The following is a 12,703-nucleotide window of genomic DNA, read 5'->3' as shown; positions in this document are numbered from 1 at the left end:
AGGGAGAGAGGCTTAAAAAAAAAGAAAACATACAAGAAAAAATAAAACACTGCTAGCTTTACAAAGAAAAACAAAGAGACCAGATGACCAACTCATCTGCAAATCTACCATCACGGTATAACAGTATTAATTCCACATTTCAGAAAGAATGTAAACATCTTGACTATGGGCACAAGAGGGAGCAAGTCAGCCTTGAATGAGGCTTACACCTGTAATTCATTCAGGGGAACTTATTCACAAAAACACTGCCTTTAATCAGAGAAAAGTAACCCCACCCTACTTTCACATGTGATTTGTCCTGGTAGCAATCAAAAATCTAATAGCATCAAAGAAATCTTAGGAAGGACAGAACGAATAGTAGACAGCCTCCAGATAAAGCTTCCATGCTTTAAAAACTCAGCATATATACACAGCGATATCAATGGTTTATAAACATGTTAACTCCTCCAGGCACCTGGGTAGCTCGGTAGGTTAAAAGTCCGATTCTTGATTTCAGCTCAGGTCATGATCTCACAGTTGTGAGTTCAAGCACCACAGAGTCTGCTTGGGATTCTCTCTCTCCCCCTCTCTCTGTTCCTTGCTCATCACATATGCTCTCTCTACCTCTCTCTCTCAAAATAAATAAATAAACATTAAAAAAAAGGGGGGGGCACCTGGGTGGCTCAGTCGGTTGGGCATCCGACTTCAACTCAGGTCATGATCTCACAGCTTGTGAGTTCAAGCCCTGCATTGGGCTCTGTGCTGACAGCTCAGAGCCTGAAGCCTGCTTTGGATTCTGTGTCTCCCTCACTCTCTGCCCCTTCCCAGCTCACACTTTGTCCCCCTCCCTCTCTCTCTCTCTCAAAAATAAACATTAAAAAAAAATTTTTAAAAACACCTGTGAACTCCTATTTTCCTACCCACACCCAAAATAAATAAAGGGTTGAACATTCGAAAGGATACTGGGTTACTCGGGGCACCTTGGGTGGTTCAGTCAGTTAACCAACTGACTCTTGATTTTGGCTCAGGTCATGATCTCACAGTTGGTGAGTTTAAGCCCCCTGTCAGCTCTGTACTGACAGTGCAGAGGCCTGCTTGGGATTCTCCCTCTCTCTCCTCTCTCTCTTTCCCTCCCCTACTCAAGCTCTCCCAAAATAAATAAACTTTAAAAAAAAGGAAATTGGGTTACCTAAAAATGTATAGGCATAAATAGTTAAGAATCTAATATTCTTTATTAATTTTAATAATTTCTTTAAACACCACCCTAAGACAACAAAAATTCTATAAGAACCAGTTTTTTTTTTAATTTTTTAATGTTTGTTTATTTTGTGACAGAGAGAGAGCATGAGCAAGCATGACCAGGTGAGGGGCAGAGAGGAGACACAGAATCCAAAGCAGGCCCAACTCTGAGCTGTCAGCACAGAGCCCGACATGGGGCTCAAACCCATGAACTGTGAGATCATGACCTGAGCCAAAGTCTGACACTTAGCCAACTGAGCCACCCAGGTGCCCCCAGAACCACAGTGTTAATAAAGTTTGTAAACCTTACAGCTATGGACACTTACAAAAGAAAAAAAAAAAAAGGTTTTATACTACAATTAAATGGCAAAAATCCAAGATTCCTATATTTTAGAATGGAAATGAACTCCAGTGACTAAAGTTTATCTTCAGTAAAGTATCTACTCTTGAATTAGTGGATATACTAAAGCAGACTCCAAAAACATTAATGAACTAAATCTGAATAATAATACCGTATTAGAAGTACTTAAGCAAAATTCAAGAAGCACAAATTAGAAGACACAAAAATTCATTAATTTGACTATATCAGAATTAAAGATTTCTGTTAAAGACATCCAGGGCAAAGTTAATACAGACAAATAAAAAGAAGATATTTACATAATCTAAAACCAACAGCATCAAATATCTAGAATATAAAAGAAACTCCTAGAGAGCAAAGAGAAAAGAAATCTCAATGGATAAACAGACAAATGATAGAAACAAAATTAAAAAAAGGAAACCCAAAAAGCTAAAAAGCTTCCTTAGAAATAGTCAAACTCAAGTTATCAGAGAAATGCAAATTAGAAGATTATACTTGCTGACCTAGCAAAAAATCATAAATCTAGATGATACCTAGTGTCAATAAGGAAGTGAGATTATAGGATCCCTCATACACTACTGGTGGGAACATACAGATTGGAGGGCAATCAAATCTGATGTCACCATTTTCTATAATTTAGTGATTCTGCTCCTAGATACATACACTCAAAAAATTCTCACTTCTGTAAAAGTTCAGCCCAGCTTTAGTGGGGCTGCAAAGAGTTGGAGACCATCTATGTATCTATTAACTAGGGGAATAACAATAAAATGTGCTAGATGCACCCCATGTAGGATAGCAATCAGGTGTAAAATAAGATATATAGCCAGCAACAAAGATAAATCTTAAAAACAGTGTCAAGAGAGGTAAGAAATAGAATAATTAACGCTATAACATTTACGCAAATTTAAAATACCTGCCTACAACAACACGTTTTACAAGAAAACATACATTACAAATATGCTTACAAAGAACATACATTAAATACACTGGAAGGATCACCTATGGGGAGGTGTGATCACCTATGGGGAGGTGATACAGTGATCAATATATTTGGTCTTCATCACTGTTCCTGGCACATAGCTGTAAAACCCTTGTAATTTCCCAAATAAGAGCCATAGGGACACCTTTTATAATATTTAGTTTTGTTCCCAGTTCCTGAAATAATGCCAGAGGTATAAAAGTGAAAATTATTCATATAAGACACTTTCAAACACACCTGAGTTTGTTAATAAAATTACTTTCGAAAAGGCTCAATATAATGGAAAAATGGGGACTGCTGCCAGGGAACCAACCATATAGAGGGTTGGAACTTCCAGCCCCATGCCCCAGATCTTCCAGACCTCTAGAGAGGGAAGAGAGGCTGGAAATTGAACTCAATCACTAATGGCCAATGATTTAATCACCTTCATTTTAATGAAGCCTCCCAAAAGGGGGGTATAGACAGCCTGTTCAATGAAGGTGTAGACAGAGTGGTATACTAGAGTTGTCAGGGAAGCTCAACACCCCTTCCCACATACCTTGCCCCTACTGCATCTCTTCCATCTGGCGGTTCCTCTTTTGTATGCTTTTATAATAAACAAGTAATCTAGTACATAAAATGTTTTCCTTTGAAGCTACACTAGGGACACCTGGGTGGCTCAGTCGGTTAAGCATCCAACTTCAGCTCAGGTCATGATCTCACGGTTCATGGGTTTGAGCCTCACGTGGGACTCTGTGCTGACAGCTCAGAGCTGGAGCCTACTTCAGATCTGTGTCACCCTCTCTCTCTCTCAGAAATAAATAAACATTAAAAATATATATATATTGAAAGTCACTCTAGCAAATTAATCAAATACAAGAAGAGGGAAAGTCCAATCTATAGCCATTTGGTCAGATGCACAGCTAACAACCTGGACTTGTGATTAGCATCTGAAGGATGGGAGGGATGGCAGGAGGGCAGTCTTGCAAGATTAAGCCCTTAACCTGTGGGATCTGCCACTATCTCCAGGTACATAGTGTCAGAATTGAGTTGAACTGTAGAACACCCAGCTGGTCTTAAAGAATTACTGTGGAGGGTGCCTGGGTGGCGCAGTCGGTTAAGCGTCCGACTTCAGCCAGGTCACGATCTCGCGGTCCGGGAGTTCGAGCCCCACGTCAGGCTCTGGGCTGATGGCTCAGAGCCTGGAGCCTGTTTCCGATTCTGTGTCTCCCTCTCTCTCTGCCCCTCTCCCGTTCATGCTCTGTCTCTCTCTGTCCCAAAAATAAATAAACGTTGAAAAAATAAATAAATAAATAAAAATTTAAAAAAAAAAGAAAAAAAAAGAATTACTGTGGAGATGAAACAGAAGAGGAGACACAATAGAAAAGTGTGTATTAAAGGAATGGACGGAAAATGAGAATGGGAATTTTTTTTTAATATATGAAATTTATTGTCAAATTGGTTTCCATACAACACCCAGTGCTCATCCCAAAAGATGCCCTCTTCAATGCCCATCACCTACCCTTCCCTCCCTCCCACACCCCCACCAACCCTCAGTTTGTTCTCAGTTTTTAAGAGTCTCTTATGCTTTGGCTCTCTCCCACTCTAACCTTTTTTTTTTTTCCTTCCCCTCCCCCATGGGTTTCTGTTAAGTTTCTCAGGATCCACCTAAGAGTGAACACATATGGTATCTGTATTTCTCTGCATGGCTTATTTCACCTAGCATCACACTCTCCAGTTCCAACCACGGTGCTACAAAGGGCCATATTTCATTCTTTCTCATTGCCACATAGTACTCCATTGTGTATATAAGCCACAATTTCTTTATCGAGAATGGGAAATTTTTAAAAGAAAACAAACATAGTAGCTAAGAGCTAAGTCTTACACCAAAAAAAAAGAAAGAAAAAGAAAATAAAAAAAGAAAAAGCTAAGTCTTACACAGACCCAATATGAAAACAGGTGTGAACTAAACAATGATTAATTCAATCCTCTATACATCAACATGAAATCTCAAAAAAGTATATGAAAGATATTAACTACATTATACACTGAAATATTGCCAGTATCTTTGACATTTTCTCAAAACAAGGTGGTTAAAACTCTGAGACCACAATTTATACCATCTGATTCCTGGGTAATTAATTCCATAAGTTATTGGTCAATTTTAACCCCTAAAACTGAAAATTCACTTCAGTAATCTAGAGTGATTTAAACTGAGTTGAGCGGCATACTTCTAACCTTTAAATTAGTAAGCTATAAATATGTTTTTAAAGGAAATTCATCATAATATTGTAAGGAAAATGCATTTCTTCACACTAAAAGAACTTAAACCAATTTTTACTCTGAAATACCCTTAGTGATCAACTTTGCAGTAGAGTGAGCGAATGAATAAATAAGTATTCAAATAAAACTTTAGCCATAAGACTTGGATGGAACTGAATCCCACAAACTTCTCTCTAATGACAACAGGGAAAAACCAAGGAATTGGGCATTTTTCTAACAAAAGAAGATCAATACTGCTGACAAGGGCTGTGAAGTGTACACCAAAACAGGGTGAGTACAACAGATGTGCCCTAGCCTTCATCTTTCTAAATCTCTTAAACGCTTACTATTTATTCCATCATTAATTTTGTCATCTCATCATAAACTCTTTTAACTGCTTATTATGTATTATAAACAAAAAAGTTATTAACAACTAGAAGTCAAGCACCATCTTTAAATTCCACTTGAAGTCACTAATGAATGAAGGCAACCAAAGACTGATGGAGCTGTCTAACTATGAATACCTTGAGAACCCACCAGATTCATTAAGGTCAGCAGTATACCTGCGACATGTCCTAAACACTCTTCTGCACAGTATGCCCTTCCCCAGTCTATTCAATACCTTCGCTACTCTCCCAACCCTACCTAGTCTACCTAGCAAACTTCTATTATTCCTCCAAACTCCAGCTAAAATGTCATGTCATTAGAGGAGCCTGTCCTGTTCATCCTCTTCCCCCAGAGAGATAATACTTCCTTCCTTTGTTCTAACTTTGTACCACATACTTGTTTCTACTGCTCCATTTGTCACATATAATTTGTTTACGTGTCTGTCTCCCCTACTTGACTGTGAATAAATTTCTTAGATGCACAGACTGGACCTTCCTTTTTGCCAAGCTCCATAGTAGGCTCTCAAACATTTGCTGAATACATGAATACCTGAAGCAAGAAGTCAGTCACTAGATGTCAAATGAATCTATAAAGCCTATCCACAGGGGCGCCTAGCTGGCTCAGTGAGTCGAGCATGGGACTCTTGTATTTATTTTATTTTTGAGAGAGACAGAGTGCGAGTGGGGGAGGGCAGAGAGGGAGACACAGAATCCAAAGCAGGCCCCAGTCACTGAGCTGTCAGCACAGAGCCTGATGCAGGGCCCAAACTTGTGACCAGTGAGATCATGACCTGAGCCAAAGTTGGACGCCCAAGTGACTGAGTCACCCAGGTGCCCCATGGGACTCTTGATCTCAAGGTTGTGAGTTCAAGCCCCACACTGAGTGTAGTGATTTCTTAAAAAAAAAAAAAAACCTAGGGGTGCCTGGTGGCTCAGTCAGTGAAGCATCTGACATCAGCTCAGGTCACGATCTCATGGTTTATGAATTCAAGCCCCACATGAGGCTCTCTTGCTTTCAGCACGGAACCTGCTTCAGATCCTCTGTCTCCCTCTCTCTCTCTACCTCTCTCTCTCAAAATAAGTAACATTTTTAAAAAAAAAAAAAAGCAAATTAAAAAAAAGGCCTATCTGCAAAAACCCATTGGTTGCCATAGTCAATTCCCATTTTTTCTTTTTCTTGGGGATTACATATAAAATAGACAAGTTACTAAAAATTTTAAGAGAAGCCAGGATTTTTTTTTCCCCTCAAGATTTTTTAAGTAATCTCTATATCGAAAATCCAATATAGGATTCAAACTCCCAACCCTGAGATCTAGAGTTGCATGCTCTACTGACTAAGCCAGCCAGGTGCCCCTAAAGATTTTTAAACATAGACCACTGATGGAAGTAATTACAGAAATGGAATTAATAGTTTAATATAGGATGCCAAATACATGGGAGAATCACCACTAGGAGAATCATTAATGGAAATGAGTTTCCAAAACTCTCCTTCTCTATAGCACTCAAGTGACAGGAACGTGTAAGTCCAATACTGCTTAAAAGACAGGGATATAAAGTGGACAACCTTTCAAAATCCTTTTTCAACTCTACAATCCCCTCAGTTATTAAGATACAAGGGAACTAGATTCAATCCAGTAATAATAAGTGCCATCTAATAATGAATTTATTAGACTGGTTAGCCAAGCCTCTTTGGCTGGCTATTGGAGAATATTGGCCTGGAATTGGAGAATAACAGCTTCTCCAAGATGTTCACATCCTAACCTACAGAACTTGTAATCATAGTACCTTAAATGGCAAAAAAGGACTTTGCAGATGCAATTAAATTAAGGATTTGGGGATGATATTATTCTGGATCATCCAAGGGCCCCTAGAAGAGGGAGGCAAAAAGGTGAGTCAGAGAAAGAGAGGCAGTGACAGAAGCAAAGATCATAAAGAGAGAAAAAGATCTGAAGATGTTATGTACCACCAGCTTTGAAAATGGAAGAAGGAACCATGAGTCCAGGCAATCTCTAGAAGCTGGAAAATGCAAGGGAAAGGATTTTCCCTAGAGCCTCCAAAAGAAACTCAGCCCTGCTGACACCATGACTTTAGCCCAGTAAGAACTACTTTAGACTTCTCACTTCCAGAACTGTACAATAACAAATTTGTGTTGTTTTATGCCACCAAAGTTCTAGTTATTTGCTACAGCAGCAACAGAAAACTAATACCATGCTTCCTTAGCCAGCAACACATGGTAATCAAACTTACCATCTAAGAAAGAATGATCTCGAACAGTTTCTGCAGCTAAAACAGACTTCCCACAACCTGCCATTCCGTATATGATGACCCATCCTGGTTCACCATTTAGTTTGAAGAGGTTCTGCTGAATTGAGTTCACCAGTTTTCTTCCTAGTACAAAGACCACCGGCCTCTGTGGCACTCCACCTTCACACAGGACTGTCCTTACTGAAATCCAAAACAAAACAAGTATGAATGAACAGAACTTTGAAATGGTTACTCAGGTCATACCATAAAAGCCAAAGAAAGCAAGGCTGGGGCTTTAACCTCAGAACTTCCAAGAGAAGATGTGGCTAGCATACTAACCTCAATGTTCTGATTTCTCAGAATATAACAAAAACAAACATAGGCCTTTCAAGATGACTACAGATAATGGAAAGCTCCATCTGCATCTGCCCTTATACACCCTATTCCTCCTTAACTCTCCAATCTCTTTTTCTCATATTAAAGACTGGAAAGGATGGTGTAAAGGAATATGGAGTTCCTTTCAAGAACATAGATTTCTAAAGATTCTTATTCTTTCCTATGCACGAACTCAATAAACACAGAACTGGAGAAGAGCTTAAATAAAAGCCTAAAAATTGTCTTTTTAATCCCTAAAAATGTGTATTGTTCCCTCAGCAGTAGACAGCTCCCTGGGCAAGAGGAAAATGTGAGTAAACATAGGTACAAGTAAATATATTTAAATTGGAAAACCTAACTATAATTTTTTCACATGCATTTTCAGTGAACCAGTCTCTTCAACAGACTCCATTTAAAATACGATAAAACTGCAGCAATGTAGCACTGTCATAGCAACGTGATATAAGATATAATGAATACAAACCATATGAAGTTATTCCACCAACTGAATCTTTGCCACCATTCGAAGAAGAGATGACAGGAATGCCACCATGAAGAAGGCCAGCAAGATCTTTATACCCTTCATGTATTAGAGCATTGTAGAATGATATGTAGGAATAATTATCTTTTTTAAGTATCATTTTAATTAGGAGAGCTGCTCGTTGCTGCTGAGTGGGCTAAAAAAAATAAGTAGTTTAGTATACTACAAAGAGTATGTTGCAACATAAATTAGTGGAGACCAGTGCAAGTTCTGAAATAAATTTAAGAAACTTTTTAAAGTCATCAAATAATTATAGCAAACATTTTAAATAAAAATTGGAAAGAAAAAAACTTTATAGCAAAGACTGCTTCAGAGGGCTTTACCTCATTTTTTACTTTTTCCTCCTCTGATACTGTTAAAACTCCATCATTAATCATACGATCCATGATGTAGGACGTTTTAATGTCCTTTTCCAGGGCTTCTCTATGTTGAAGCAAAGAGTTTCGAGCTTTTGCATCCATCCTCTCAAATTTTTCTCTAAGCTGTCAACCATCAGCTATGGACAAAACATCAAAATTTTTGTCAGGTCAATAAAGATATGAAAAGATGTGCAACATTACTGGTAATCAAGAAATATAAGATTTTTTTTGGCAAAGATTTTTAAAACTGGACAAAACCCAACACTTTCAAAGGTGTGAAAAAATGAGTTTTCATATGCACCACTTGAGAGTACAAAATGGATATAACTTTTCTGGAAGGCGATAAGATATAAAAGCATTTAAGGTAAGTATTGTCTCTAACCCAAAAATCTCACTTCCAGAAATTTACCTTAAGGAGACATTTACATACGTATGCAAAGATATCAAAAAAAAAAAACAAAAAACAAACACAAAACACAAAAAAGAGTTAACAGAGCTGTGAGTTCAAGCCACAAATTGGGTGTGGAGCCTACTTAAAAAAAAAAGTTAAGAGAGAATGTTTGGGTAAGAAAAAAACATGAAAACAAAACAAAATTAAAAACAAAAAGATGAGGGGCACCTGGGTGACTCAGCTGGTTAGACGTCTAAATCCTTGATTTCCACTCAGTTTGTGAGATCGAGCTCTGTGTCAGGTTCTGTGCTGACAGCAAGAAGCCTACTTGGGATTCTCCGTCTCCCTTTCTCTCTACCACTCCCCAACTCGTACTCTCCCTTTCTCTCAAAATAAATAAACATTTTAATAGACACACCAAAAAAATGAAAACAACCTAAATGCCCACCAAGTATGGATTTAAAAAATTAGAGTATGTATGTAAAGTGGTATATTATACAACCATTTAAAACAAAACACATCTCTATGGAGTATCTGGGCGGCTGAGTTGGTTAAGAATCGGACTCTTGATTTCAGCTCAGGTCATGATCTCACAGCTTGTGAGTTCAAGCCCAGCCACCGGCTCCACATTGACAACACAGATGCTGCTTGGGATTCTCTGTCTCCCTCTCTCTCTGCCCCTCCCCTGCTCTGTCTCAAAATAAATAAACATTTAAAAACAAAAAACAAGACACATCTTCACGCACTGACATGTAAAGATGTTCACCACAAACTGATTAAAAAAATGAGAAACATGATCCCCAAAACAGCACAAAATATGTGTTGGTATCATATAAACATATTGGGAGATGTTAGGAAGTCTACTCAACGAAAAACATTTTGGGTTACTTCCAAGTAGCAAGATTTGGTGCGTTTCCCCTTTTTATTTTTTGTACTTTTCTATATAGTCTTAATTTTTTCAATACACATTATCATTTTTACAATTTAAAAAACTTCTTAAAAGGTGCCTGGGTGGCTCAGGTCATGGTCTTGCAGTTCGTGGGTTTGAGACCCACGTCAGGCTCTGTGCTGAAAGTTCAGAGCCTGAAATCTGCTTCAGATTCTGTCTCCCTCTCTGCCCTTCCCCTGCTTGCACTGTCTCAAAAATAAAAATAAAACATTTAAAAAAAGAGTTAAAAAAAAACTTCTTATGATTTTTATAAACAGTGATCGTACTAAAATCCTAGTGTTTAGAAACTTGTATTAAACATTAAGACTAACCACAGCATTGTTGGTATTGAGCATTAGTTCTCACTCAAGGTGAGTGTCAGCTCTAGATCTTCATCTAAAACATATTTCTCACATGCTTACTCCACTGATGTTTTGGCTGTGCTAAGTATGACAAAGCAACAGAAAATATTCTTTGGTGTCATTCCTTGGATTAAGAGGACAGAAAAAAAGAATATTCTTTACAGTATAATATTCTAAGTTCCTACCAACTTTATTTCAGATACAACACTAATTTTTCCAGGGGTATAAAATCCAGATCAGAATGTTTGCAAGTTTTTAAAACATTAACAGAACTCTATCCAATGTAATACAGTGAGTGTCTAAATATATTAATTTATTGATTCAGTAAACATTTGAGCCCCTATGTGCCAAGCCCTGAAGTCTACAGAGATTAAATCATATCCCTGAAGGAATTCACAATCTAGTGGGAGAGAAAAATTTAAAGAGATAATTAAAAGACTCACAGAAGTTTTTTTATTTTTTATGTTTTTATTGTTTATTTATTTCTGAGACAGAGCACGAGTGGGGAGGGGCAGAGAGAGAGGGAGACACAGAATCCGAAGCAGGCTCCAGGCTCTGAGCTGTCAGCACAGAGCCTGACACGGGGCTCCAACTCATGGAATGCGAGATCATGACCTGAGCCCAAGTCGGTCCCTCAACCGACTGAGCCACCCAGGCGCCCCTTAAAGAGATAATTAGAATGTGATGTCCTAAGTGCAAAAATACAGGTAAGTACAAATCATTTGGGGTGCACAGAGAGTTGGGATAATCATTAAGTGTCAACAATGACTATATACTTTTAAAGTCACAACTGTGGCACTTGCAACATAGGGAAATAGAGCATGTGCCTATACTTGGCAAGGTTCACCTTGACATCACATGTCCAGCATGCTAATGTCCAGTATTAGCATGAATCTGAATGATAATACAAAGTTATGATTGGAATAAAGCTATGATATTTTTTAAACATTAATAACATTTTATGATCTCAATTTAAACATAAACGTCCCCTCTGGGGCCTGGGTGGCTTAATCGGTTAAGCCTCCGACTCTTGGTTTTACCTCAGGTCATGATCTCTCGATTTGTTAGCGAGCCCTCATCCAGCTCCACACAGACAATACAGAACCTGCCTGGGATTCTCTCTCCCTCCCTCTCGCTCTCTGCCCCTCCCCTGTGTTCTCTCTCTCTCTCTCAAAATAAATGAACTTTAAAAATTTTTTGAACATAAAACGTCCCTTAATTTTCAGTTAATTTTTTAGGTTATTTCGAATTGCTAAGCAAATTGGTAACCTGAAACTAATTTCCAACTTTACCCATCCCCATTATGTAAATTTTAAACACGTTTTTAAACCCTGCACAAATCATAATATTCTGAAAAAATTCAGTGTCCCACTTTTGTAACCGCATCAAAATGTAAAAACAAACTCTTCAAAGATGTTAAATAAAAAAAAAGTAAAGGGCAATTTCATCCAGGAAACCTGTAATAGTTGGCTACTTCCTCTCTCAGTAATCTCTCTTCCTGGTACAGGAGCAGGATGGTTACTAATTATTCCTTGTCCCAGAATTCTGCGTCCCTGAAATCGGCTACTGAACCTCCAAAGAACCCAGCTCGGGCAGAAAAGCGAGGCACAAACTTACCCAAACCTGTGTACCATGGTCTTACTGGAAAGAGCAGCCCTGCGGGGACAGACTGGGAAGTCAAGGTGGGGGTGGCGGTCTGGGGAGGGAAGCAATGGGGGCTTCCTAAAAGGAATGTAGGGCGCGGCGCGCAGCCCCGGGGCAAGTCCGGGCCTCACAGGTGCCTACCAGAGCCTCCGTAGCCCGGGGCGCCTGAATGAATTTCTCCCCCCCCCCGCCCCATCCCCGGGGACCTCTGACTGGCGGAAAGGTAGATGTCACCCCCGCAGGCCGGCCACACAGGCCCGGGGCGCCGAGGTGAACCCGGGTCCGAGGGCCGCCCTCTGGGTGGACCCCACCCCAGACACAAAGGGAGGAGGGCCACTCGGGCAGTCGCTCTTTCCCTTCAGCGGAGCCTGGCGTCCCTCCGGACGCCGCCGCGGCTTCAAGTCCTCGAGGGTCGCTGATGGCCGAGATTCCTCACCTTCTGCTCCCTCGCCCCCTCAGGCCAAAATACAGCATCAGCGTCCACTTGATAACTCCTCCTCTTCGCCTCAGAAACCGCGGAGCAAAGCCCGCTCCGCCCGCCCAGCCCGGGGACAGCGCGCGCCCGCGCACGCAATAAATAACACTCCGAGCGCCAAGACAGTACGCCTCCGCGCGCGCTCCAGCTGCTGCTAGTGGCCGCGCGCGCCTAAGGATGCGTCCTCCGCCCCACCCCATGG

General features: G+C 39.9%; 1 protein-coding gene across 4 annotated transcripts in view; it reads right to left on the bottom strand.

Moving 5' to 3' along the window:
• APAF1 (apoptotic peptidase activating factor 1) overlaps window positions 1-12,624 on the bottom strand; it is a 91,762-nt gene extending 79,138 nt beyond the window's left edge. For 2 of the 4 annotated variants that reach the window (XM_030323466.1, XM_030323465.1), the window contains exons 1-4: window positions 12,463-12,624; window positions 8,666-8,838; window positions 8,286-8,478; window positions 7,430-7,627 (exon numbers count right to left, since the gene is read on the bottom strand). In XM_030323466.1, coding sequence (XP_030179326.1) covers window positions 7,430-7,627; window positions 8,286-8,478; window positions 8,666-8,803 — 529 coding nt within the window. In that variant the 5' untranslated portion in view covers window positions 8,804-8,838; window positions 12,463-12,624. The remainder of the gene's footprint in view (window positions 1-7,429; window positions 7,628-8,285; window positions 8,479-8,665; window positions 8,839-12,462) is intronic. The other 2 variants (XM_030323463.2, XM_030323464.1) reach the window with 1 other exon arrangement.
• Window positions 12,625-12,703: the final 79 nt, after the last annotated feature.

The sequence above is a fragment of the Lynx canadensis genome, chromosome B4, assembly GCF_007474595.2.
Source record: "Lynx canadensis isolate LIC74 chromosome B4, mLynCan4.pri.v2, whole genome shotgun sequence".
Taxonomy (NCBI): Eukaryota; Metazoa; Chordata; class Mammalia; order Carnivora; family Felidae; genus Lynx; species Lynx canadensis.
The sequence above is the reverse complement of the archived record's forward strand: the minus strand, read 5'-3'. Positions and strand labels throughout refer to the sequence as shown.